General features: G+C 42.4%; 2 protein-coding genes across 11 annotated transcripts in view; one reads left to right on the top strand and one right to left on the bottom strand.

The window, feature by feature from the left end:
* LOC120739551 (dynactin subunit 1-like) overlaps positions 1-14,107 on the top strand; it is a 35,801-nt gene extending 21,694 nt beyond the window's left edge. For 8 of the 10 annotated variants that reach the window (XM_040041343.1, XM_040041342.1, XM_040041336.1 and 5 more), the window contains 25 exons: positions 371-541; positions 1,228-1,251; positions 3,906-4,103; positions 4,608-4,812; positions 5,016-5,094; positions 5,198-5,357; positions 5,499-5,603; positions 6,227-6,418; positions 6,529-6,645; positions 6,785-6,937; positions 7,031-7,191; positions 7,383-7,551; positions 7,804-7,872; positions 8,052-8,264; positions 8,411-8,572; positions 9,009-9,140; positions 9,244-9,372; positions 9,627-9,769; positions 9,839-10,005; positions 10,232-10,243; positions 10,919-11,046; positions 11,329-11,512; positions 11,786-11,859; positions 12,002-12,091; positions 12,239-14,107. In XM_040041343.1, the coding sequence (XP_039897277.1) occupies positions 371-541; positions 1,228-1,251; positions 3,906-4,103; positions 4,608-4,812; positions 5,016-5,094; positions 5,198-5,357; positions 5,499-5,603; positions 6,227-6,418; positions 6,529-6,645; positions 6,785-6,937; positions 7,031-7,191; positions 7,383-7,551; positions 7,804-7,872; positions 8,052-8,264; positions 8,411-8,572; positions 9,009-9,140; positions 9,244-9,372; positions 9,627-9,769; positions 9,839-10,005; positions 10,232-10,243; positions 10,919-11,046; positions 11,329-11,512; positions 11,786-11,859; positions 12,002-12,091; positions 12,239-12,376 (3,375 nt within the window). In that variant the 3' untranslated portion in view covers positions 12,377-14,107. The remainder of the gene's footprint in view (positions 1-370; positions 542-1,227; positions 1,252-3,905; positions 4,104-4,607; positions 4,813-5,015; positions 5,095-5,197; positions 5,358-5,498; positions 5,604-6,226; positions 6,419-6,528; positions 6,646-6,784; positions 6,938-7,030; positions 7,192-7,382; positions 7,552-7,803; positions 7,873-8,051; positions 8,265-8,410; positions 8,573-9,008; positions 9,141-9,243; positions 9,373-9,626; positions 9,770-9,838; positions 10,006-10,231; positions 10,244-10,918; positions 11,047-11,328; positions 11,513-11,785; positions 11,860-12,001; positions 12,092-12,238) is intronic. The other 2 variants (XM_040041337.1, XM_040041338.1) reach the window with 2 other exon arrangements.
* alms1 (ALMS1 centrosome and basal body associated protein) lies at positions 13,284-27,480 on the bottom strand. The gene is made up of 18 exons (XM_040041335.1): positions 27,150-27,480; positions 25,828-25,960; positions 25,370-25,481; positions 23,407-25,264; positions 23,144-23,303; positions 21,805-22,974; positions 21,465-21,580; positions 19,950-21,057; positions 19,735-19,854; positions 18,944-19,099; positions 17,752-18,713; positions 17,242-17,359; positions 16,767-16,946; positions 15,424-15,668; positions 15,081-15,246; positions 14,842-14,899; positions 14,634-14,733; positions 13,284-14,421 (listed from the first exon to the last, which is right to left on the bottom strand). Exons 1-18 carry the CDS (start codon positions 27,162-27,164, stop codon positions 14,377-14,379), a joined length of 6,822 nt encoding a protein of 2,273 aa, XP_039897269.1. The 5' UTR covers positions 27,165-27,480; the 3' UTR covers positions 13,284-14,376.
* Positions 27,481-27,729: the final 249 nt, after the last annotated feature.

Genomic DNA, 27,729 nt, shown 5'->3' with positions numbered 1-27,729 from the left:
TTACCCAATTTCTTTACATTTTGCTTGGAAAGAGAAAGAGGTGCAGTGATTAATGAAATCATGCGCAAACATGAAAGAAAATGCAGCATCTATGGCAGAGTTCATACAATTTTAAAGACCGTGTTGTTATGAACATGTTTTATTCTTCAACATATTTATTTTATTGAGCTATACATTTTTTTTGCAGTCTGTTAGTAACAATGTGCTTAATGGTACAGTTTAAAAGTTGTCCTGTTTAATCGGGCTCCTTGGAAAGAAAATATAAAGAAATGAGGGAAGACTTTTCCACAGCACAAAGTGTTTCTCTCTTTTTTAAAAATAAAAATTTTAATTCTTGTTGTTGATTGGACTTTTTTCTCGATTCCTTCAGCAGCCCAGTCGACCTGCAGGAGGGAAGGGGGCCGCGTCTGGCTCGGCTTCAGCCTCTGCTGGGGAGATGAGCAGCAGCGAGCCCAGCACGCCAGCACAGACCCCCCTGGCTGCTCCGGTCATCCCCACCCTCCACTCCCCTGGAAACCCTCCAGCTCCCATCCCCAGCAAGGTCAGTGTGTGTCTGGATCAGAAGTTCTATTCACCCTGCGTTGGACAGATCTGATATGTTTTACTGTTTATCTATACATTTTTCTTTTCTTTGAATGCTTATTGACCCATTATGAAGGAAGCTTCTGTGGCAGCACTTAGTCCACAACAAGTATTATGCGAATGAGCAAAGCCTGCTTAAAAAGGCACTACCCATAGTCACATTAATTCATTCATACATTTTGTTTAACAGGATTTAATGTACCACCAGAGTCAGTGGACTCTGAGTATAACCCACACAAGCACAGCGAAGGAGTAAAATCAGATGTGACAACTTTGTCAGTATCTCTCGTCTAAATTTAAGTGTATTTTATGACCCAGCTGTCACTTTGTGTTGACATCATCCAGCAGAGTCAGAACGAGAGCCGAAGGCCTGAAACGCTTTTTAGGCAACGTGACAGAATTTACCTTTGTTTTTGTGAATTATCTGCCTGTTAATGTGCTGATAACAAATCAACACCGAGATTTTATCTGTGTCTCTCGTTTTCTTTTGCATATTAAGTTGTATTTAAACATCAGCGATTATCACATCAACCTTTTGTAAAAATCGCCTTCTGTGTGTTTTTTTTTTTTTTTTTTTTTTTTTTTTTTTTTAAATGAAATGTTAAAGTTGGAATAATCAGTCTAATTGGTATTTTGTCCCCTCAGGAAAATGTCACTATGGAAACACAGGTGCAGTGAGGTGGTGTGATGTGATGTTTCTGCACTTGAAGTATTGAAGTGTTGTTCTGCTCTCACTAACGTTTTAATCAGCTGAGGCGTGACTCCTTTTCTAACCTGTGTGTGTGCAGTGATTGTCTCTGCTGCACGTTTATCACAGGATTCAGAGAGTGTTTAGAGGAGTGTGATTATCTGTGTGTGCACACTGGATGTGTGATACAGCATGTGTGTGTGTGTGTGTGTGTGTTTTCTCTCCACAGGTGAATTTTCTGCAGGTTTAATATTTAATGCGTAAGTGCTTCTAACACAAGGCTTTAAACCTGATCCACTGCTTTCGGTCTTCATTCTGAAGAATCATTAAAGAGAAATTATTCATAAAAAGAAAAGAAAATGGAGCAAGTTTGAATCCTCCTTTTGTGTTTTAGAGAGTTTCCTCTAATATGTGTTTATTTAAATCTCACTTTTCCCCTTCATCTTGTCCATATAACTCATAGGTGTCAAACTCTGGCCCGCGGGCCAGATTACATTTGGCCCGCGAAGCCATACCAAATTACTATCCGGTTGTTCAGTGATGACACGACGAATCCTACTTCCGGGCCTAAAGTAGTCTGCGTTTAATATGGCTTTTGTGTTGTTAACCAGAGATGGGCAGTAACGCGTTACAAGTAACGCGTTACTGTAATCTGATTACTTTTTTCGAGTAACGAGTAAAGTAAGGGATTACTATTGCAAAAACGGTAATTAGATTACCGTTACTTTCCCGTAGGAACGCTGCGTTACTGCGTTACTAAAACCGTGATTTTTTTGCGAGAATGTCTCACGACAGTGACGTAAGTGAGTGCGCCGTTAGTGACAACATCTGTGTGCAGATCAACAATGGATCACATATTGATTGTGGGAGAGAGTATGAGCGTGCAGCGTTTAAAGCGTGGACCTTACTTTGAGTTTGATTCCATAAAAAGTGACAAAAACATTAGCGTCCGTCGTGCATGGGAAGAAAACTTCTTTTTACAGCGAAAAAAAACCCCTAAACTTCCAAGGAAGCACCGAGTGCGCAACGACGTAATGGGAAATTCACAGAGAAACTCGCGGATTCTTCAACTGACCGCGGCACACCTGCACCAGGGTAAACCTCCGCCTACCCTGCTCCTGCTTTACAGGTGAAAATAGAGCAACAGGACCGCTGAGTCTTTGACTTTATTTATGTTCTGCTGTGTTTTACTTGCATCTATTTGAAAGAGTGAGTGTAAACACAAAAAATATTTTATGTGCTGGAATGTGTAGAAAATAGGTTTAAATGTTAAACTAATTTATTCAAGTCAGAGAATGTTGCATATAATTAAATTTTTGCTTGATGCATAAAGTTAAAAGATTAAAACTGATAAAACAAGTTAAAAAAAGAGACTTTTCCATTTGATTACATTTTGTATGATGGATTATGCAGAAAAAGTAGAATTGGGCTGAAAGATCTATCACTTTATCACCTCTTCAGGTTGTAAATCGTGTTTTTAAAAAGTAACTAAGTAATTAATTACTTTTGAAAATAAGTAATCAGTAAAGTAACGGGATTACTTTTTGGGGAAGTAATCAGTAATTAGTTACTGATTACTTTTTTCAAGTAACTTGACCAACACTGTTGTTAACATGTTTAATGTTATGTATTTTCTTCTATTTGATCTCAAAAAGCTCCTAAAACAGTCAGTGATCACTGTTGACCTCCCTCAGCTTTTATGACCGCTAATCATTTATTTAAGCTCAGTTTTTAAAACCTTAGGATGTAACTACAGCCCAGCCCATGCAGCAGTATATGAATGACTAACCTCGTATTATGGATGGATTATCTCAGTTGTTCTCCTGGCTGAAGTTTGGTCCTTTTACAGCATCCTGCCATGCGATTACATTTGTTCCTGACCACCGAGAACACTCACGTTAACTTTTATCGAGTGGAAAAAAAAAGTTAGCTTGTTTATATTATGCTAACATAGCTGTGTCGCTAGCGGTCACGTAGCACATCATTATATACCAGCTAGCCAAACTTCAGTAGCCCTACAAACTTCACTGCTGTTTAGTTTTCTGTCTTCATTTATGTTGGAAGTGATAGCAGAGCTGTACGTTTGAATTTGTTTCCAAAACCCCGCAGTCAGGACATGCTATATTGTATTTAGATAGAAGCTAGCGAGCTAACTCCCTGCTAACTTCTAACTCCGTTAAATGTCATAAATTCCGTTTTCATGGATGCCTGGATGTTAAACTCAATTGTTACACCTGGTAGAGCAGAACGCTGATCATTTTATTAAAGATGAAAGACTTTAGACAGTTTTTCAACTCTCAGTAATGCCATAGTGATCGTTTGATATATGGACCTGCAGCGGAGTTTAGACCCAGACACGGCTAGTGACGTCAGACTGAACAACCGGATTAGAGCTGGCCTACTGGTATTATACAGCTAATATATATATTGTTTAGTATTAAGCTTTGCTTGTTCCATATTCAGTTTTCCAGCAAAACTTATTTGAGTCCATAAGAAAAGATTCATTCTTATATCTGGAGGAAGATTTTTTTTTTTTTTCAATAAATATTAATGTTAGCCCGCGACTTTGTTCCAGTTTTGAATTTTGGCCCACTGTGTATTTGAGTTTGACACCCCTGATATAACTGTTACCCAGGAAGAGGAGGCGCTGCGTAATCAAGTGAAGGATCTGGAGGAGAAGCTGGAGACCCTGAAGATGAAGCGCACGGAGGACAAAGCAAAACTGAAGGAGCTGGAGAAGCACAAGATCCAGCTGGAGCAGCTGCAGGAGTGGAAGACCAAGATGCAAGAGCAGCAGGCCGAACTGCAGAAGCAACTCAAGGAGGCCAAGAGGGTAAGGAGCCACAGATGGAGGAGGAGGGAGGGGATGCAGTGTAGATGCTCAGGCTCGGCTGAAAAAGTGTTAAAAGGCAGCAGTTGACTGCTAACAAAAACTAGCCAGCAATTGCGTTCCTTCCTTAGCTTCCAATGAACTACAAATTTAAAAATCTTATTAATTACTCTTAATTTAAGTCTGTAGGTTTTGAGATTATTGGGCCTAAACTCATCTCAACCTTTATTGCAGATTATTTATTTATTTATTTATTTTGGTGAAGTGTTCACAGTGTGTTTGATTAACAGCACCTGGCTGCCACATACCTTCTTACTTTCTGTAAAATTATTATTAAAGGATCTGAGTTTTTAGAGGTTAAAGAGAAGCAACAAAAACAAATGTAAATATAACAAATATAGTTTATAACTGGCTTTTAATAAGGGGGGAAAGTATACGATTTGCATGCAGTTTAAATAACATGCAGTTATGTAATACTTTGTTGAAACTAAGCTTTTCTGTGTGTAGGAGGCTAAAGAAGCTCTGGAGGCAAAGGAGCGTTATATGGAGGAAATGTCGGACACAGCGGACGCCATCGAGATGGCGACGCTGGATAAGGAGATGGCTGAGGAGAGAGCAGAGTCTCTGCAGCTGGAGGTGGATTCCCTCAAGGAGAAAGTGGATGAGCTCACCATGGACCTGGAGATCCTCAAGCATGAGATTGAGGAGAAAGGTACTGAAGAGCTGATTTTTATCATTGCAGATGTTGTATCCAGGCCTCATTTCTGTTAAATCAGGACATGAACCATCAATACAAATACTGAAGTTTGAGTCTGGGTTTTAAAGTATGTAAAATGAACATCAATTTAGAGTGAAAAGTTTGCAAGCTTTAATGACGAGCTTTTCTTTTTTGTTTTGTTTTTGGGTTTCTGTCAGGCTCAGATGGTGCCGCCTCCAGTTACCATGTGAAACAGCTGGAGGAGCAGAACAGCAGGTTGAAGGAAGCTCTGGTCAGGTAGGTCCGCTGATGTCTTCATGAAAGCCACAATTATACTGAACTGAACTTTAATTCAGAACTTTACAAGCTCCAAAACACTGATGCGTGTTTTTGTGTCCAGGATGCGTGACCTGTCTGCGTCAGAGAAGCAGGAACACGTGAAGTTGCAGAAGCAGATGGAGAAGAAGAACGTGGAACTTGACTGTTTGAGAAGCCAGAAGGAGAAACTGCAGGAAGAGATGAAAGCGGCAGAAAAGACCATTGATGAGCTGAAAGAGCAGGTCAGTGGACCTTATGACTGAGCTGCATCTTTTCTGACTTGTCACACTGTAGAGGAAGTGAAAGGTAGCTCCCCCCAGGCCTGTGATCCTTTAATTCGTGGGATGGATAACAGCAGAAAAACAACATGTGCTCTGTTTCAGGTGGATGCAGCCTTAGGCGCAGAGGAGATGGTGGAGACTCTGACAGAGAGGAACTTGGACCTGGAGGAGAAAGTCAGAGAGCTGAGAGAGACAGTCACAGATCTGGTGAGTGACAATCGCCCAGAACAAACATGGCGATAAACTGCGCAGGTTAAAAAAAATCCCAAAGTGATTTTCAGTCCATAAACACTCTGATTTATTTCTCACTATCTCGTTTTACTGCTCAGACTGGCCTACCTGCATACATTCATAGTAATAAGGTCTGAAAAAATTGAAGTATTGCTGCTTGCTGATTCATTTCATTAATAATATGGGGCCGGGGTCATTAATATGCATTTGGAGCCCTCTGGTGTTTGTCATCACTGCAGCTTTTGTTGGATTAAAGTGCTCCTTTGGTGAGCACTGACCTGGAACAATGATCATATGATCCACACAAGAAACTCATCTGTCTTGTACCTGTCATTAAAGAATGACAAAAGTGTCTGAAAGTATTTCAGTTTATTGCACAATCATTGAAATATACAAGAAAATAGATTCCAGATTAAAGAAACTTTAACGTACGTTGTTTTTTCCAAGAATAAACAAAACATGAGTTTATACAAGCTGCAAAATCTCATTATTATCCCACAAGAATTAATAGATCTAGAAAAACAGAGACAGATTTCAAAAATCAAATTCAAAAAAAGGAGGTGGCCCTGATTGTTTGTGTGCACGTCTCCTTCGTGCAGGAAGCTATAAATGAGATGAACGACGAGCTGCAGGAGAACGCCAGAGAGACGGAGCTGGAGCTGAGGGAGATGCTGGATCTGGGAGCAGCGAGAGTCCGAGAGGCAGAGAAACGAGTTGAAGCCGCACAGGAGACCGTAGCCGATTACCAGCAGACCATCAAGAAGTACCGCGAGCTCACAGCTCACCTACAGGTAAACATGTAGAGGAAATATGTAAAACGTGTTTTCACATCTAACCTGTTAATCACGTGTTGGTGTCCTACAGTCAGTCAGTCACGATTGTTCTCATGTGTTTGCTGCAGGAGGTGAACAGAGAGCTGACCAGCCAGCAGGAAGCCTCAGCAGAGCTGCAGCAGCAGCCGCCAGCAGAGATGTTTGATTTCAAGATTAAATTTGCAGAGACGAAGGCCTACGCCAAGGTCAGAAACAATCACAGGGTTTTGGTCTGAATAATAAGTAGCTCTCATCCTCTTTTCACGTGTTTACAGGTTTTAAATCAAAACTTCTGATTTTAACTTTGGAGCTAAACAAAACTTCTAATGTCTGTGTATGTTTTAGGCTATTGAGATGGAGCTGAGGAAGATGGAGGTGGGTCAGGCCAACAGACACGTTTCTCTTCTGACCTCCTTCATGCCAGAGTCCTTCCTCCGTCACGGTGGAGACCACGACTGCATCCTGGTGTTGTTGCTCATCCCCAGACTCATCTGCAAGGTAAAAGCCACTGCAGCTTTTAGAAACTGGAAGAAGAGACTTGCTCTTTGTGAGGTTTAAACATGTTTTTGTAACTGTTTACATGTCTTTTAGGCCGAGCTGATCAGCAAACAGGCACAGGAGAAATTTGACCTGAATGAAAACTGCGTGGAGCGAGCCGGCTTGAAGGGAGCTTTGGGTGAGCAGCTGAGCTTCGCAGGTGGTCTCGTCTACTCGCTCAGTCTGCTGCAGGCCACGCTGCACAAATATGAGCAGTAAGTTTCACCACAGACTCTAAACTAAAGATTAACAACTATTCTATCAGTTTTTTAAGTTGTAACTGTATTTTCAGTGTTAATGTCCTGGCTGTGCCGGACGCTGTTTCACTGCTTCCAAATAAAGAATTTTTTCAGGGGTTGCTTATCATTAGAGTAACTCCTCCATACGCTCTTCTTGTGCTTGTCAGAGCTCTGTCTCAGTGCAGCGTGGAGGTCTATAAGAAGATCGGCTCTCTGTACCCAGAGATGAGCGTCCATGAGCGATCTCTGGACTTCCTTATTGACCTGCTGCACAAAGACCAGCTGGATGAGACGGTCAATGTGGAGCCGCTCACCAAGGCCATTAAATATTATCAGGTACACACAAACAAACTTAATGCGTGATTACTGCAGTTTAATATAACTGTGTTTTATTAAAACAAAATATTTAATGTCTAATATTCTGCCTTATTTTCATTATATTTATATTATTTATTTTTATACTATAATAGATTTTCAAGATATTATGGTATATTTTTCTATATTGTATTACAAAATTCATTTGCATTATGATGAAAAAATGCAATTTAGACTCCTACTGCTTGTTTAATGATATTTGTCCTTTTTCAGCACCTGTACAGCATCCACCTGGCAGATCAGAATGAGGACTGCACCATGCAGCTCGCTGATCACATCAGAGTGAGTATCGACATCACCTGCAGTCTCTGAGGAATCTGTAGGAAGTTTATAAACCACATTGGCCCTCAATCCAGCTTTGTTTCAGTCTTTTTTCATGTATTTTTATTAAGATGCTTCTGTTTCTGCTGCTTAAAGAAAATAGACTTCACTGGTTACTCGTGGCTTATGTTCATGTGCAGTTTACCCAGAGTGCCTTGGACTGCATGGCTGTGGAGGTGGGTCGTCTGCGGGCATTCCTGCACGCGGGTCAGGAAAAAGCAGACCTCGCCGTGCTGCTGAAGGATCTGGAGACATCCTGTAGTGACATCAGGCAGTTCTGCAAGAAGATCCGTCGCAGAATGCCTGGAACTGACGCGCCCGGCATCCCAGCGGCACTTAGCTTCGGACAGCAGGTAACCATAGTGACCAAACCATCAAGTTAAAAAAAAACCCCAAACAACAAGAACCCCAGATCTATGGTGAAAGTCACAGTAAAAAAATTTTTTTTTTTTTTTTTTTTAAATCTTTTTTTCATTTCATGTTCGTTTTTACCCAACAGGTGTCAGACACCCTTTCAGACTGCAGGAAACACCTGACCTGGGTGGTGGCAGTCCTGCAAGAAGTGGCAGCAGCCGGAGCTCAGATGATGTCACCTCTCGGTGAACAGGAGGGGCTGTCGGCCGTCAAACTGGAGGACGTGGCGTTCAAAGCTGGAGAACAAGTAGGTACATTAGTACTTAATTGATAAAGGCCAAGTGACCTGACTGAGACGTATGTGCAGGACACTGCTTAGAGTAAATTAGTCATTTGTAATTCAGAATTGTGGCTGACAACAAAAAGTAATATTGATTTAGGTGCAAAAATTCTTTTATAGCAGAATATTTCAATTAAATGAATTAAAAACAATGCAGTGACACAGTGACAACAGTTTCCATTAGAAGTCATCTTGCAGCAGGAATTATTGGAAATTTTGCAAGCCAGTGATTTTGTGAATGAACTCAATGTGAGCTGAGAAAGTGTTTATGTAACGGAAACTATTATAAAAGTCTCACCTGCTAATCGAGGAGTTCATGCACTTTGACTTTTGTTGTGTGTCTGAGCATGTTTATGGACAACTGTTTTGACAGCCTCCTGGACAATCATACTTTCGTTTTCAGATCTATGGATCCCAGGGTGCCAACCCCTACGAGTATCTGCGACAGTCCTGTAGCATCGTCATAGCAACCATGAACAAGATGGCGACTGCTATGCAGGAGGGAGAGTATGACTCAGAGAAGCCTCAAAACAAGGTAATTAGCTCAGTGTGGGGCCACTGTGAAGGTGTGTCGGTATTTTTGTTCTAGCTTTGTGAACCCAGAATATTATATTCATATTACTCCGTTTTTCTTCCAGAACCCTCCGCCAGTAGATGTGCGAGCGGCAGCTCTTCGAGCGGAAATCACAGATGCAGAAGGACTCGGCTTGAAGCTGGAGGACAGAGAGACGGTCATCAAGGAGCTGAAGAAGTCTCTCAAGATCAAGGTAGAGAGAAGCAGCAAATTCACTGTGAATAAAAACATTAAAAACACAGAACTGCCGAATCTTTTGTCAGGTTAGAGTTCATGCAGCTGAAATGATAGGTATGTATCTGGAGTTTGTGTAATTGTGTTTTCTGAACTGGTCAATGTTCACATCTGTACACACTGAGGGAATCTGCTCCAAAATATCTGAAGAAAAGTCACAAATTCTGCAGAGACACAGTGTTTTGATTTAGGGGGGTATGTGTGCTTTTTCAGGGAGAAGAGCTGAGCGAGGCGAACGTGCGTCTCAGCCTGCTAGAAAAGAAGCTGGACAGTTCATCCAAAGATGCAGACGAACGTGTTGAGAAGATCCAAACTCGACTGGATGAAGCCCAGACTCTGCTGAAGAAGAAGGAGAAGTAAGAATAAGAACACGTCTGTAGATTACTGAGATCTACAGTTGTGTGATGTTGTCCTCTCCTCTGCAGAGAGTTCGAGGAGACGATGGACGCTCTGCAGGCCGACATCGATCAACTTGAGGCAGAGAAGGCCGAACTGAAGCAGAGAATCAACAGCCAATCAAAGATGACCATCGATGGGCTGAGAGGAACCGGGCCGTCAGGAATCGCCTCCATTGTCACAGGAATGGCCGGAGGTGAGTGAAGCAGCTGCATAACATGCTCTTAGTTTGGTGGTTCTCTGGTAATGGATTCCACTTTAACTAACCTACCTGATAATCACACTGCAGGATTGATACTGAATTTTGTGGTTATTTATCATCATTTTAACTCCAGTTTAATACCTTTCCTCAACAACCAATGATTCTTCTCTCCGTATAACTCTTCTTTAATTCCTCTTATTTTCACCTACTCATTCTTCAGAGGAACAAAAAGGTATCTACTTGCTTCTATTGGCATCTGATGTGATGATGCATGCTTATTTATTTTATTTTTTTACCTTTAGTGGTTCACTCGCATGATATGAGAGGAGTTAAACATGACATGTATGTGTCTGCAGGTCTGGAAATTCCAGGGTGTCAGAAAACAAACCCATTCACTACAAATAATCGTACCACTAAACCAGGAAGTTGTAGCACAAGAAAGAGCTTTGAATTACATTGAAATAAATAATCTGACGGTGGATCAAACAGCATCATATTGTTTGTGTTGTACTCAGTATCTAAAAGTCTTAGTAAACCTTGTAGGAACTCATTTTTGTGTATATGCATTGTTTTGGCATGCACACCATATCCCTCCCATGTTTTTAAGGACATCTGTTTATTATTTATGCATATGTTTGTATGCAAGTCAGTCATAATGCACAGGAATGGCATCTGCCAAATAAATGCAGTGGAATAAAAAGTCAAATGTATTTTTGTTTCCACCGCCGTGCACCTCTAGCATGCAAGAGGATTATTTACTTTTTCATCAGAACTCAATGTTAAAGACGAGAGTGCAAAGCTGTGGTCAGAGGGTCAAACGAATGTGAAAATACTGCCAACATTCAGGTTTAAGTAAAGCTTTGGCTGCACTCAAATACTCATAAGGCGTTCCTGTTATCGTTCACAGCGAACATGGTGTCAGGTGTCGGCTCTGGATCGGGCGTTCAAGTGATCGACTCACCTCTGCTGACTCAGCAGATCGAAGCTCAGAGGCTCTGCATCAAACACCTGAAGAACGAGAACAACAGGCTGAAGGTAACGAATGCCTCTCCACCACCTCAGCATGCGACGGATGCAACAGTGAAGTCACACTTTAGAGGTCAAAGAACCTGCAGAGGATACACAAATAACTGAAGAGTGAAATTATTCCTTCATTAAACACAACAAATATGGTAAAAAAACCACCAAACTTGTAGATTTTCAAAGCTGAGATTTTACCTCGACTTCCACATGGTTTGAGGCTTTTTAGGTTAAGATCACCACACCTAAAATTAGATGGATTATTTTTATTCACCATCAACATGTGTTCTCCAACAGGCGGAGAAGATGCGTGCTCAGCTCGCCTCTCTGCCTCCTCTCAATGTGACCAAGCTTCCCTCCAAAGACGGACGTCCTGAAGTGCTCTCCAGCGCCCTCTACCGTAAGACCGATCAGCTCCTGGAGACACTGCTGCAAATGAGTGCCAACGTCAAGGTGGTGGACATCACTGGAAGATCTCCTGGTATGTGACATTTCTTCCTCGAGGAAAGGAATTCGTAAATATTTGACACGACAGTGTCAAAAGCAGCACAGTTAGACTGAATAACTTTGCTAAAGCAGGTTAGGTAGCAGGAAGTCTTCATAATATTTGCCTTGTATTGTTTGTGTTGTCTGCTAAATCTATAGAATCCTGGATGATCTTAACTTAATTACACCAGAAATCATGTGCAAATATTTAGAACTGATTGTTGGGCACTGATTTCAGAGATTTTCTCATATTGTTTTTGCCCTGCAGTGACCCCTGGTGCTCAGCTCCTGGAACAGACAGCTAGACTGCAGTCCCTGAATGACACTCTGGACAGACTGAAGGTGCAAACAAAACACAAAGCTGTGAAGCACAGAGAGAATAAGCTGATAAAAATGCACAAAAGTTACATTAAAACATTACTGTTCAAGCTGATGCTGAACTTGAAGTACTCACCTTAGTCTTCATCTCTTCTGCTTCTGTCAGGACGAGGTAGCAGAACATGTCGTCAACCTGCAGCCCGGAGCTCGAGTCTCATCTGATTTCGCCACGTTCCCTTCGACCTCATTTGTTAAGGTAAGTCTGCTGGTCCATGCACTCTGATAAAGCTCGGTTTTGACTTGGAGGTGGATGAATGAAAGCTTTTGGCGGTCTCACAGTAGCAACGGGGTACAAATACTTCTGAATTTAAAGTTCTAAAGCCGACTGCTTTTCTGTGTTTAGGTGAAGGAGGAGAAGAAGGGTGACACGGTGCTGGTGGGAAGGGTCATGGTGCCGTGTCCCCGCGGTCAGGAGCAGGTCCACCGCCTCGTCCTGTCACAGTCGGAGCTTCGGCGAGTTCACAGTCTGCTGCGGACCTAAACATCACATGCCCCGCCTTCCCGCCAGCCGCACCAAAACACTCCACCACCATCAGCTTTTTCTCCAGGGCCAAACAAGTCAAACCAGGAGGCTTTTTAGGTTATTAGCTGTGAGATTACAACCTGCAGCTCTGGCATCAAAGTGCACAGGTGAAGGCTAAAACGTAGAAATATAGAAGTCTGAATTTGTTAGTCGACTGACAAGCAGCTTATTGGCAACTGTGTTAGTCATTGTCACATTAAGTTTTGAAGACTGAGAAGTCTTCCTCAGATTTTTAGCGTTTTTAAATGTCGAGGGTTTTCATGTGTTATTTGAATATCAGTGGAATCTACACTGATGGCTTGAGAAAAATTTCTTGTAATTATTCCTATTTTAAGACCTTTTAAAAGAACTGAGAAAATAACTGGGGAGATTAACTACTAGTGATTACTTTCAGTCCAGGTCAGAGGCTAAAGAGAAGGACTGTTTTGTTTTTTCACAGCCAAAATCAGACTGCACATCTTTGCACATGTGACTCGTTTCAGGCAACTCTGCATTTGACTGAGGCCTTGCTGGCTGTAAATTGGAACCTGGATGATGAGATTGTGATGCCATCCTTGTAATTTACGTCTAGATTTTGTTTTATGGCCAGAAAAACAGAGATACAAGCGACAATGCTCTTGCATGCTGCCCAGATTCACCAAATCTATGTAGTAGAAAATGAGCCAGCCTCCTCCTGCACCCTGGTGTGGAGCATGCTCAGTGTGGTTTATATTTGGCCAGAACATTGGATGTTGTTTCATATTTCCCGTTTGCAGTTATTGCCTAACGAGATGTGAAGAATCATGAGCCTGTGCTGTAAACTTTCATCAGGTGTCACTGTGACGTTCTCCGTTTTAAGAACATCGCTGTAAAAGGAAAGGAGCACTGAAATGATGGATTTGCCAGTTTAAGTGAGCGGGCATTGACACGTTTTTTTTGCACATTTAATTTAAATACTGAGCCTTCTGAAGTTAAATACAAACTGAGGGTTTTAGTGTTTACCTCTGTGGTTTCATTAACCTTTGCTGGCTGCACAGAACAGAAAAACAAAACAAAAACATTAAGCTCAGTGGATTTCCTGAAATTCTTTTGCAGATTTACACACAATCTGGCTGCACTTTAGCCAGAGCATTACATGGTTTAAATTATTTCACATATACTACACTTTTGGTGTAACCTGTAACTGTGTACTTTATTGGCTTGGTATAAATGACACACTGGTCGCACTGGTGATATTCGACTGCATTGCCTGTGTTCTGCCGAGCTTCCCGTTGCTGTAGATTTTGTAAACTTTGTCCGAGCCTTAAACCTGCAGAGAGCCTTTTGGTAAAGATCAGTCACCTGCCTTATTTTAGATTTGTTTCAACCAAACATTGTTTAAGCAAAGCGACATCTTTGCCAAAGAGTCTTTGTTTTTCTTCACATCTGCCATGTTTGATTTTCAAGAAGCTTTTAATTTATTATTAATTTGTCTAATAGACTGTTTTGTTTACACAGTGCTGTCATAACTTGAAGTTTTATTTATTAATGGGAATCTAAGTAACTGTAGTTAAAGAGGGAAATGCAGACATCTCTTATTTATTGGTTGTAATATTTATCTGTGCTCTCAGTGAGCAGCTGATGTACTGAAACTGCAGCTTGTCTTACCTTTTTCCTTGTGTGGCTTCCTGCTCATGCACAACCAATAACTGATCAATAAAGACATTAAAACAAGCATTTCACCGTCTTGAATCTACTGTGGGTTAAGCAAAAACAATAATTTACATCTAAAACATGTAAATTTGTTCAAATTTTGTTTATTTTAACATAAAAACATTTTCTAGTTGCGAATTTGACCTTAAAAACAAACAAAAACATCAGATGTTTCCATTTAAATGTAATTCTAATTTCAACATAATCTTTAAATTAAAAATATGTACATTAAAAGTGTAAAAAATAGTTTCACGTCGTTGATTTCAATATCCAGTCTCTTGTTCTGATTATTGCCACGCTGATCTTCTGCCCAGGACTCTGTTTGTGATTCTCTAACAGAGACACAAAACACAGTCATTGATTCGGTTCACACAACGTTACAGTTTGACACAGCAAGCAGTCTTAAAGACGTCTGTGGTTTCAATCATACAAACTGCTTTAACACACAACTTTCTTCTAATTTGAGCGCGTGAGGCTTATTTATAGGAACATGTAATTGGAGTGCTCGAAGCACGGACACATGGATGACAAAAGGTGTTTGTACCTTGTTGAAAAGTTGTGCATTCAGTCGGTAAGTGTGATACTCTGCTTTCCTTCGTTCCTCCTCTCTCCTCCTCTGCACCTCTGGCAGATTCTCGTATATCCTGACGGAGAGACAGTGTTCAGTAGAAGATAGACTGACACTGATACTGTGTGAGGTACAGTTATGGTTCTGATGTCGTCACATAAAATGAATCATAACAGCAGCTTACTGTTTGGACCTCTGGATCATCTCCTTCCTGGGAACGGCCCTCTGGAGCAGAGCAGCGCCTTCAGAGAGAGAAACAAACCATAATTAAAAATAACTGAATAACTCTCTAAGCTAAATGAGAGCGACTTTATAGTCCCTCAGATAACATTTACTGGATATAAGAAGGACAAGTGGACAGATTATCAGCTCAGTAAACTAAAAGTTCTTTGAGCAGCATCCATCCCCTCCGCTGTTTGGTACCTGCAGGCCTTGGCAGCCTCCCAGCTCCTCCTTGGTGGTTAAATAGATCCCCCCTCTCTTGGATTAAAGCAGCTTGTAGCTTCCTCTCCTCCACCTGCAGAAACAGACGATTCACCCTCTGCATGGACCGGGAAATAAACTCTGGACGATGCATCTCCAAGGCCTCCTGCAAAGTAACAGGAAACAGACAGTGTTACCTTTTTAATTGGTATTATGATGGTAAAGTTTACCTTGCTGGCACCCATGATAGAAGCCTTTAAGTAGGTGAGTTACACGTCTGAAATTCAAATCTTTTCATACAATTCCTAAGACTATAATGCTCTAAAGAGGAATATAAGCTAACCTGAAGTGACATGTATGCTGGACCAGAAGACATCATGTGTTTAGGATCAGGCTCTGGCTCCAGTTCAGGCTCAGAGTGATGTTTGTTTGTGTCCTCATGCACTTGTCTCTGTCTGAGCGGCTGTCTCCATGGGTTGATTCTGCTGTACGGTTCAAACCAGGCGATGTTTGGTCTCTCTTCCTCCGGCTGGTTCTCCTTCCTTGCCTCTGACAGCAGGCCGTCAGCAGAGATGAACCATGAAACGGCTGAAAAAGCCCACAGAAAAAATTTAACCAAGAATAAAACAGGGATTTAATTTAGAAAATGAAAATTTACAGTTAGCTACAAACAGGGATGGGAACCGGTACTGGCACCGGTTCTAACATAAACGGTAGTAACCAGACCGAAAAGCAGCGCACATTTCCTGAGATTTTTTCCCCTGAGATGTCATGCACTTTTAATTCTAGCCAATCATTTTACCCTTGCAAGCGTAGTAGGCGGGCCCAGGTACGTACGTTCTTTTAGAGCAGAGCTACAGATTAAAAATGTCCAAGGCGAAGTGGTCAAAGTCTGGCTGTACTTTACAGCAAAAGATGCAAACTCAGCAGCCTGCAACAAGTGCTTTAAGGTGATACTGTGCAAAGGAGGTAACATCTCGAATCTGATGAAACACTTGGCGACGCATAGCGTTATTTTTAAAAGCCGAAAAATGCACCGTATTTGATAACTTGCTGCAAGACCTCACACAGAGTGCAGGTGTGGGGTGTGCACCTGTTATCGGACCCGGAGTTAGCAAAATCCCCCAAGAACCTGAAGAGGAGAGTCCTGGCCCCTAGCCCTGCCAGTGTAGCAGAAATGATGATGAGGATGATGATGGCAGCAGCAGCCGTTCTTCTCTGGGTGAGTCGCTTAATGTTGTTCGTGTGTATTTTACGTTGAGTAGGCTAACCACGTTATTACATTAATGCAGGTAAGGTGAACTAGCAAACACCGTCGTAGTTACATGCGGCTGTCTTCTTGTTTGATGGCAGATACTCCCTTCACCCTGGCCAAAAAGGCTAAAATGACCAAAGAAAAAGTAGAAAACAGCTAAACATGAGAGGTTTTTGGACAAAGTTTGAGTTTTTTCCTTTGGATAAGCACTGCTTCCAGCCAAGAGTGCCATATATGCCCTATAGCTGCAGAAAAGGCTAACATTGTTCTTTTTACAAAAAACCAGCTAAACATGAGAGGTTTTTGGACAAAGTTTGTGTTCTCCATTCTTTAAGCACCGGCACCGTTTCAAAAGTACTGGTTTGACACCGGTATCGATAAAACCTAAATGATACCCATCCCTAGCTACAAATCGTTGCTAGTTTACAAACCTTTAGGGTAAGGCTTTGGTGGGGTTCTCTTGCTCCTCCTCCGCCCTCCTCTTTCTCTCACTACGCTGGACGAAGACAACGAGATCTGCTTGAAAGCTCTAGCTCCTCCCGGGGAAGGGAACGTGGTTCCAACATCTCTGGTGTGTCGTCGAGTCCCGTTATGAACAATCTCCAGGTCACCTGTGTGAATTTGGACTGAATGTATATTAACTCCATCACATGTGCTTCACTCGTGTTAAAACACACTCCTGCCTTATTTTCAGGAGAAAGCCCAAAAGCGTGACAAACACAAATGAATACATTTTATGCCAAGGAATTTTAACAGAAATGTAATCTTAGCACAGACGATTTCACAAAGATTTTACAGCACCAGCAGCTGGTGCCAATAAACCTTTACGAAAAGGACCAGAATGTTCTTGTATATCACAATTTGAACTAAATCTGATGAATCAGTGGGACATGAGTCTTCTCTGACCTGCCTGGATTCTTTTGTTCACCAGTTTAACAGCCTTCCTACCCGGCAGACTCCGGGAAGGCCCGTGGTGTGAAGGGACGCTGTAAGTGCTGGTCGACGATACAGAGTCAGCAGCAACCTGAAGACGAATACAGTAACATCAAATGTTATAAAAAGTTATCATTTTTCACTCACCTGCCACTTTGTTAGGTAATGTTCAACTACTCATTATTGTAAATATCTATTTAGTCAATTATATGGCAACAAGTTTGTGCTTTTAGGCATGTGGAGATGGTCAAAATGACTCGCTGAAATTCAAACTTAATATTAGATTGGGGAAGGAAGGTTATTTGCATGATTTTGAACATTGCATGGTTGTTGGTACCAGACGGGCTAGTCAAAGTATTTCAGAACTTGCTGATCTACTGAAACACAACCATCTCTAGTGTTTACTTTTGCTTTACAGATTAGTGAACATTCCTTAAAATCGGTTTAATAATCTCTTACTTGGCAGCACGCAGATATACATACCGACTGATCAGTGCTGGTTGTCACTGACAGTGCAGAGGCGTGAGGAGGCTTTCTGTTTCTTCCTCCACTGTCCTTCCTCTCTTCTTTTTGCTTGTTGATGGTGTTGTACAGTTTACTGAGGCTTGGGGCGCTTTTCAGGTGCTGTACTTTGTGGGGGTCAAAGACTCGGATCAGTCGGGCTGTGTCCACAGTGGACATGGAGCCAGACGTGGTAGACAGGGTCTCCGACACATGTCTGTCTCTGGGAGAAGCGTAGTGGCTCGGGGAGGAGCTGTGGGAGAAGCTGGAGGTGAGGGAGGTGTGGCTGCCATCCTCTGTAGACCGGCAGGTTTCATCAACACGAAAGCTCAGTTGAATGGGAGATTCAGTTTTTCTCTGTCCTCTTAATTTACTCCCATCTTCTCTGACTTCACCTCCTACACTCCCCTTAATCTCCCCCAAAGTCTGCTTTATTTCTTTCCTCCTCTTTGACACATCCTCTCTCCTCCTCTCCTGTTCTGGATGATAACCAGTCACCTTCTGTGCATCACACACATTAAATCCCCTTGCACTTTGAATAAGGCGAGAAAGGCGCTCTAAACGCTCCAGAAGTGATGCTTCTCTGTCACTGCTGGGATGCAACTCCTCCGTGGTCCACTGATCGCAGAACTTTTGCCACAACTGGTCCAGAGGGTGCTCAGAACCCCTCTGCTGCTCGCTTCCTGTCTGAGGCTCAGAGGTTTGGTCCCAGTGAGTGTTTCCTTTACCATAGTCCATTTCAGAAATAAACGGCTGAAACCTCTCAGGGTGAGACTCGCTTTGATGGTGTTGGGTGAACTGGATTGGGCTGGTCCCCTGGTCTCTCTTGAAGGTTTCTTGATTCCTCAGTAAAGATTCCTCGATAAAAGCGACAGAAACCTGAGAAGAAGGCTTTAGTCTTTGGCTCACAGTCTGCAAGCTTTTATTCGATGTTGTATAGGCGTCTGTCAGGAGACACACACATAGTAAAATTACACACAGTAACAGGACACCAAGAACCAGCTAGTTTTCAGACACAAAACTGTCCAACTTAACATTTACAGCAACTTCATAAAATTAATGAACTCACATGATTACCTTTTTTCCACATACTAGTAACATAATGTTTCAGAATCAAACCAAAGAAATAAAGGAGGTATCCAGTGTGAATATGCATGCGTCGTGTTCAGGTTACCTCTCTTCCTATTTTCTTGCATGGTCAAGTTGGCAGTTTTCAGCCTCTTGCTGTAGATGCCCTCTGTGTGTCTGATGGTCACTCCGCGGTCCAACCCTGGGTCCTTGTTCCCGAGGACGTCACTGCTAAAGTGAGGAGGCACGGCGTCGTCTGAGCCTAGTTAGAATTCAATACTCTCTGTTATCTCATGAGGAGTGGCATTCAGAGCAAAACACGACTATTCTTCTTGTAAAAGCAAAACAACAACAACAACAAAAAAAAAACAGTAAGCGAAATATTTTGGGTAAATATTTTGAAAAGAAATGAAGATGTTCAGGGACAGCCTGCGCTTGTCGTGTCAGGGTCTCAGCCCTGCCTTTGTTTCACCCAGCCCCTGAACATGAATAATTAATGTGCTGCTTGGTGTACGTTACAAAGAACCAGCTGCTACCCATTCAAGCACAGGAGAAATGAGAGCTCACAATTCAATTCCCAGCATGCCTCTGAATTCTTATTTCTAATCCTTTGAACATGTTTTACAGCTTGCAGTGTGATTTACGAAAGCATTAAAGATGCAAAAATGGCCCCAAAAATTCACGTTATAGACATAAATAATATATTTTGTTCAAAGAAAAGAAAAAAACCACCCTAAACTCACCAGGTATGAAACTGTGGTTTAAGATCTAACAGTGTGAACAGACTACAAGCTGCGAGCTGAACTGCAGATGTTAAAATCCTCATCTTGTGACACTTCAGCACAGCAATATGGGAACAAGGCTGAAAAAGAAAAAAAAAATCTGTGATAAATGTACCTGTGTGGGTGCTCTCCATGGTGGTGTCAGATACCTCTGTGGAGGAGAGATCAGCCTCTGTGTGAGGGACATAGAAGACCTCCTCACTGCCATGAGGTTTATAAGGCAGCAGGACAGGCACTGAAGTAGGAGGGAGATGCAGTTGGAATCAGTTGGTATTATGACTGATGTATTGCTGAAATTACAGACAATTAAAAAAGGGAAAAAAAAACTACCTGGGGTTTCGGTGTTAAAGGGTCTTGTTGAAATTTCAGATCTTTCACGTGGCGTAAAGGTCTGTGCGGATGTGGTGGTCATCCTCTCCTGAGGCACAACAGTTTTAAAAACAGTAGAGCTGTTGGATCTTTCAGGCAGTCGCTGTCGTGATGGCTCTCTGGTGTCGCACCACTCAGGTGGACTGGACAAACCGACACCTTCATCCGGACTGCTGGCGGCTGATAATGAATGTCTCAGGGGGACAAATTCTTTAGGTGGTAGCCCTGAGATTACATCAGCCTGACTGGAGTAGACTATAGAGGTGAAGCTGGGATCTGTAGCTTTGGGGGGCAGAGTGAGATCGACATGTGAGATGTGACCTGTATGGGCGGAGGTTTCAACTACAGATGAGCCTGTGGCCTGATCTAAAACATGACCAACACCCATACCAGAAGCAGATAACTTACTATCTGGCCTGAATGACTGTGTGCTGTTGTATCTGACAGTCACATCTACTTTATCTAAACCCTGTGAGGGAGGAAGCGGCTCTTCAAACTGGCCTCCCTCAGTGTCTTGCCTCTTCTGAGTGGCTGGTGCAGACTGAGTTACATTTTGATTCGTGCTGTGCAAACTGTTACTAGATCCATGCACTGATGATTGTTCCCTGGTTGTTGTTTGTAGTGAATCAACCCCATGCTCTTCAGTCAGTTCTAAAGAAAGCTGCCTGTCTGTTGTGGTTCTGACGGCTCCTGATGAGAGCTCGGTCAGGCGGAGGGGCTCTGGGGCTGGGCTGATGGGAGGTGGGGAAGTGGAATTTGAGGGGGAGGTGGAGCTTCTGTGGGTGGCGATAGTGATGGATGTGAAGACCTGAGGTTTTTTAGTAGGAAGCATCACTCCTTCTCTGGCAGCAATTTCACAAACTCGAGCTTCTAGGTCTGACTGAAGAGCAGTTTGTAGCAGTGTCCTGGAGTCGCGGGTGGTCCTACTCAGGCTGTGCAGCAGCTGGGTTGGCTCATTTATAGCATCCCTAAGAACAGCAAACGTCTCCGCAGATTGAGATGGATCAAGCTCCCTCGAGATTTTAACACTGGATGCTACACTGCTCTCTGTATCTGTGCTGAACTGGCTCTGAAAGAGGCAAAAAACAAGTCTGTGTCAAATAGGGAGACCAGGAAAGGACATTGTTGGTGTTATACGTGTTCTTCTTTCACCACACACCAAATATTTTTGCACTGCAAACCTGCATGTGAACCATAACTGGTGACAGTTTTATTATTATTATAATTTGTCTACAACAAATTAACATTTGCCCACAGCAGTCCTGCAACACACCAGTTACCTTGAGTATGAGAGCTGTCCAGACACGTGTAGCAGATGATAAATAAACGTTTACACAAATTTAGTTTAAAATGCATACAAATGTACGTATTTACATTTTATAATTCACTATATTTAAGTACATTGCTACAAATTACACACAGCGGTTGCCTACTTTGTAAAGTGCAGTAATTAAGAGTCGTTCTTATAATAATTACCTTTATGGGATTTTTTAACAGCAGTTCTCGCTTGATCTCTTCTATCCGCCTTCTATCTTCTTCGTCCAGCTGCAGAGGCTCACACTGCTGTCCTGATAGCTTCAGCTTAATCCATTCTGCAACATTAAGACACGCTTTTTCATCTGACAAAGACGCCTTTGATGTCTTAAGCTACAATTTAAATAGGATCACAATTTAAACTAGATCAAATCTAAACAAATTTGAAGGGTCAAGTTGTGCAGCTAGTGGTCAGTGCGGCAGGTGAATTTTTGAACTTATCTAAAATGTTAAAACCTTAGATGTAAGAAACTCATTCATGAGTGCATGTTAATTGTTTTACCTCTAGCTTTGCTCTCCTCTTGGTCTGAAATGCTCGGTGTACTGGAGACCATGGTGGATGGAGATTCACTCTGCAGCAACTTGGCCACTCTGGCTGTCAGTGAGCTTTCACAGCTCCCATCACTCATCACTCCTTGATCAGCATCCTTGAGGATGGGTGAGGAGGACCTGCTCTGTGAAGCACCTTCAGAGGGAGTGTTTTCCTCCTCCTCCTCTGGGACATCAACTGAATCTGTAGGCGTAGAAGTGAGCTCTTGTGTACTCACAGCTGGTGGAGGTTTGATGGCCACCGGCTGTGTGGGGGCTTTGTCAGGAGGTGCAGCACTGCAGCCCTCAGGCTCTGTCCGGAAGGCTGATTTGGAGAGGACAAGTGACATCCCTGCACCATTAACATTGCTATCTTGTGGTGTTTTGTATGCCACTTTGGTTGGTGCAGTAAAAACAGCTTGTGTGGATAAATAATCAGATTGCAACGATCGATTTACACCTTTCTGACCAAAAGAGCTTTTCCTCATCTTCTCTGAGGTCAGCATGGAGTCAGAGGAGGATCTGGTCCAAAGCAGTGAGGAACATGTTCTTTGGTCTCCAGTTGTAGAGGACGAGGAGAAATCCTCAAGTCTGCTGGTTTTCTTCTTCAGTAATGGGGATATGTCCTGATCGGGGAGAAGACGGGGGCTAATGGGGGAGGTTGAGGAAGCCGCAGAAGACCCAGTGGACATCATGGTCTCTGCATGAGAGACCAGTTTACGGATTTCCAACAAGGCCTTGGAGCTAACGAAAGAATCTTCTGCATTTTGATCTGCACTACGACTCGTTTGTAAAAGCAACTCCAAGCTTCTTTCTCTGTGCCTCTCCTTGACAGCTGGTGGCATGTCAGGGTTAAATTTGTCTTCTACCTGGCTGATTCCCCCACTGCTGCTTAAACTGCTGTCCTTCTGCTGTTGGCAAGGCTGCAGTATGGAAGAACGAGTGTTTTCATTGGGTGAGGTGTAAGGTGCCAGTTTGTGTTTACTCTGTCTAGCTTCTGTATGTGATGTAGGAGAAGTCCACCTGGCCTGCTCTGGGATAGTTGCCGCTGGACAGAGACTGTCCAGGCTGAACGGTATGGATATGCTGGAGTCTACTGACAGAATGCTGGACTGGGAAAACTCCTCTTTGTGGAGACTGCCACCTGAAAACACAATACCATATTTCAAAACGTAAAACCCCTCAAATTTGGGTACTTAAATAGGTGTGTGAACAGGATATATGACCACATTTTCATGGCCTGAGGAATTTTTAAAATCTCAACAGCTTTTCATAAAAGTAAACCTGTAATAGTAATTGTTGAGGTTAGATACCCTCGGAGGGTTGAGTGCTTTTAGTTGGGGTTCCAGTAGATCCTTTAATTGTGCAGAACTCAGTGGGAGAGAATTCAGGCTCTCTGATTGGTCCCCTGGGCACAAACGGAGTCAGGATTGTAGATGGAGACTGGTCTATACCCAAGTTACGAAGATACAACTGGAAAAAAAACCCAAAAAAACAGAGAGAAGACCAGATAATAAAGTGTAAGTCTAAACATAGAGTATTTTTCCCAGGTTTTTTTTAATTTTTTTTAATTTACCGGAATTCGTTCATCAATGTTGAGCTCTCGAGGCTTGGGGAGAGGTGGTGTTGACAGTTTTGAAGTCCACGAGGGTACGTAGTTATCAATTTCTAGGCTGACAACAGATGACGTCCCAATGGAAGTTCCTAACTTTACTCCGCTGTAACTATCTTGGGAACTCGAAAGTGTCAAGTCTCGATCAAGTGACACATCACTGAAGTGACCGAGGCTTGTGAGATGTGAGGTTTGAATTGCATTGGTTTGATCATGATGATGAGCATCATCATCCTGGCTTTGACTCTTGTCTCTTTCTGAAGGGCTGTCGATCTGCTGATCTTTTTGAACTGACATCACAACTGTGCTAAGAGAAGAGTGAGACTGTGACCTGCCTAGGGGTGAGGCAGAGGGTGGTACTGCAGACCCCGTGTTCTCCTCATCAGCAAGAGCACTGCCCACTGCCTCCGTTCTTCTTGGAGAAGAATGGCCAGAAGGTGCTGTTGAGGAGGTCTGTGTGGCAGCACCTGAAACAAGAGGCTGCTGTAAACTCCTAATATTCTGACTAACCAGTTCATTCAGGCTGCCAGATACTGTGTCATAACCTTTCTGTTTAGAGGGGATGCTAGAAAATCCCTGCAGTGACAGTCTATCAAACAAAGACACCTTGCCTGAACTCTGATTTGCCCTCCACGCATCTACTTTCTGCATATAGTTTAGACTTGGGAGGGACTGGACTTTTGCAGAGGCAGCGTCCTCTTGGCACTGAGTGGCTGTGTGTGTGTTATGGGTGCAAACTACAGGAAAAGCTGGTTGTTGAGAAATTTTTGTGACTGACTGATAAGAGTTCTCTTTACTAGATTCAATGGAGGAAAGGTGCCCCAATTTATCCTTAACACTGGATTTGGTTGGGGCATTAAAAATCCCTGGAGTGGACTGAGACTGTGGAAGAAAACCCAGGTAGGAGCCATCCAACCCTGTATGGTTTCCTGAGGACCAGAGGTGTTGCTCTCTGCAAACCCGTTCAACACCTGTTGAAAATGGCCCTGTCCATTGCATACCAACCACATTTGTTCTACTCGCACTTGGCTTCCCCTCAGACATCTGTTTGAGATTAGGTGTGAGAGATGGACCAGGTGGCGTAGGACGTTTTTGCTGTTTGTTTTTGGATTCAGCTTCAATCCTGCTGCGTTTCTCTACTTCAGAGAGCAGCTCTCTATGTAACATTTCACTACTCTCATCAGGCTGAGTACTGCGGGAACCCACAGTGATGTTAGACACTTCAGATAACACTGTTTGTGGTTGGTCAGGATCTGAAACTTTGTCCTGCTGTTGTGTCTGCTGATGGGGAAAAGAGACTTCACCTGGAGGGTGTTCTCTTACATCAGTAGTTTGCTGAGTGATCAGTTCACAAACTTCAGTACTTTTAGATTCTTCTGTAGAAGGCTCTGTTCTCTTCACAGAAGTTTCAGAGGCAGAGGAAGTAGCACTGCTATTGCTGCTAAGCATCCCAACATCTTTCTGCAGGAGCTTCAGAAGATGCTGAGCAGGTATATTCTTACTCAGAAAGAAAGTCTCATCTTCAACAGGTTCTCCTTCTAGCTTTGCTCCAGGTTTAATCAAGGTCTCTAGGTCCTTCTCTCTGCTACTCATATCAATGACAATCACTGGGGGATGAACCCTTTCCTCTCGTTTACTTTGCTCCCCTGGTGATAGACTGTGCTGAGAGAGGGAGCAGCAGCTGCTTTCTCCTTCTTCAGAAAGGATGCTTGCCTGGGCCAATGGGTGCTGGGATAATGAGCCACGCTCAGAGGTACGAGTGGTGTGATCCTGGGATAAAAACTGAAACCGCTCTGAAGCCATGGAAACATCAGGGTATGCCCTTAAAACGTAAATAATAATTATCCATCTACATGTTATAAATTCACACAATATGTAGAAAACTATGCACACAGAGCAAGCGATTAAGATGACTTTTTTTTCTTACCTTAGAGGGGCAAATTCTGTCTCACTTTGTTGTAATAAAGAAAACTCAGTGAGGTTGTGATCAACTCCAGGTAACAGGGAAAGGGCTGGAGACATGTTACTGTCCTGAAAATCTAACAGAAAGTGCAGAATGAACACACACAAATAAAAAAAAGCAGCAATCTAACATAAAACTATGGTAAAACCCATCAGTGTTGGCAGCCTCCTGTTGTCATGAATAAATCATACATCAAACAAAATCTGTTTGATGACAAAGTCAGAGTTAAGTCAGAGTTAAGTGGGCTGAGACACTTGCAAAAGATGAAGAGATTAAAGCTCTGCTGACACTCCAGTAGTATGCAATCTGCAAACTCTACTTTGTCTATACCAAATCTACCAAATGTATCATGCAGAGGAAATAGGGGTTTAATATACTGATAGAATTCCAATCTACAATCATTACTGTGTTAATATCCATACCTAACTGTAGAGCGGGTGTTCTTGGCTGCTGAAGTTCAGAATGTCTTTGTGTTCCTAGTTGGCTTATGTGTGTTTGTCCAGCAGAACGGCTCACATCTTCATCTGCTGGCAACTGAGGAGATGCTGCCCTCCTCTGTGAACAGAATCACACTTTAATTCTGGCAGCATTTCATTAACAGGAGGTCCCGCATTACTACATGGTGGTTTGAGGGCATCAAATCAAACTGAGCAATCATTAACACTGCTTGGGACAAGCCAATGTCTGTTGTGAAAAAACGTCTGTTACTTGATGAGCAAAGTAGAAAGCAGAAAGTTCATACATTCATCCCATACAGCTCTGATTCCAGTTTGATTACACCGGTATTACACTGTTGCCAGTCAGAAGTCAGAGGAAAATTCCCAGACTGATTTGAGCTGATAGGAAGGCAACAGCAACTCAAACAAGTGTTTGTTACAATCAAAGTATGCAGAAGATGTACAATACATGAAACCTTTAACAAATAAGCTACGGTAGGACCAGCAAGACCAGACCACGTGCCTTTGGTATCACAGGAAAGCAAGAAACTGAAACCAAAGTCTGCAACGGGCTCACCCAAACGGGACAAAATAAGACGAGAAAAACGTTGTTTGGTTTGGTTTCAGGTGGGTCCTTTCTTACCAAATGAGCATCATTTAAACACCGCAGTTTACCTGAGTATTGTTGCTGATCATCTCAGTACATAATACAATTATCGACACTCTTCTATTTTGGATAAAGAACACGCTCTTCTCCTCGTTTCTACATTCGTAAAATTTTTGGAGTTCTTCCTTTTAGAAATGATGGTGGATAGCTACAGACTGTAATGATCCTCATAGCAAGTTTTTTTTAACTATATAAACAAAGCATTATTGTAATCTAACATCTCTATCTCAGTTAATTTTATTAACAAATCTGCGGTTTTTCGAGTCGGCACATTAGCAGCATTTAGTCATCAAAGTGATTTATTTATAACTAACAGACTAAATGGACTGACAAACTAGAAGCAACAGGTTACATTTAACCTGGTGTAACTCAGGAGACTAACCATTGACTAATGTGCATATTCTTTACGTTTGTTGCAACTGGACATGGAACAAGGAACATTATACTGGAGAGACTTGGGTAACGTTAAATGCTAGTTAGCAAAGCGGTTAGCATTTAGCTAGCTAGCCAGCTAGCTACTAATATCGCCAACACTGTGATTATATTCACATTTCCCGCCTTGAGAATTACTTTAAAGGCTCCCGAACTACGAGTTTCATTATAATCACACCAGAAGACAAGCTGCAATCGTGCAAATTACCTCTGGAGGTTCCATGCTGTCGTTTTTGTTGTTGTTGTTGTTGTTGTTACTGCTGACAGTCCGCCACAACGAGCGCGCCTCCACCTTTTCCTAGCAACAAGGGGCGTTGCTAGGAAATACAAGCTCCTCAGCAAGGGACCTTCTTCTTCTTCTGTGGTGTTGGCACTTGGCACTTTACATCCCCTTATGTTATCTTACTGCCTCCTCTTGATTCTTTCAGTCGTAATTTATATTCGTGAAAAAGTCCCATTCCCATTCTCTCCATTGATCCACAGACACACGAGCTCACTTTTAGATTGATGTCCAGTATCTCCGAATTTTGTATAGTTGGGTCTTGTTTTACAGCACTGAGCAATGAAGACATGCTCCTGATACAGGTTATAATAGTCATAAATTCTTTTTTATTATTATTTTTTGTGCATACTTGTCCCACTTACATTATTCAGATAATCAAATAAATGTTTAATATTAGACAAAGATCTCTCTCTCTATCTGGTAGTATATTAGTTTGAGCAGCAGGTGGCGGTGCTGCATAAAATAAATGAATTCACCTAAGACTCAAACATATTTCAGCTCCTAT

This window comes from Simochromis diagramma, unplaced genomic scaffold (genome assembly GCF_900408965.1).
Source record: "Simochromis diagramma unplaced genomic scaffold, fSimDia1.1 OVJJ01000304.1, whole genome shotgun sequence".
NCBI classification, from domain to species: domain Eukaryota; kingdom Metazoa; phylum Chordata; class Actinopteri; order Cichliformes; family Cichlidae; genus Simochromis; species Simochromis diagramma.
This window is presented reverse-complemented; position numbering and strand designations above follow the sequence as displayed.

Excerpts from the sequence above, each read along its gene's own strand:
- alms1 (XM_040041335.1), bottom strand. Across the intron at positions 23,304-23,406 it reads ACATTGATGAACGAATTCCG|TTGTATCTTCGTAACTTGGG; the intron begins GTAAATTAAAAA and ends TTTTTTTTCCAG. Across the intron at positions 21,058-21,464 it reads TGTTAAAAAATCCCATAAAG|AGCCAGTTCAGCACAGATAC; the intron begins GTAATTATTATA and ends TGCCTCTTTCAG.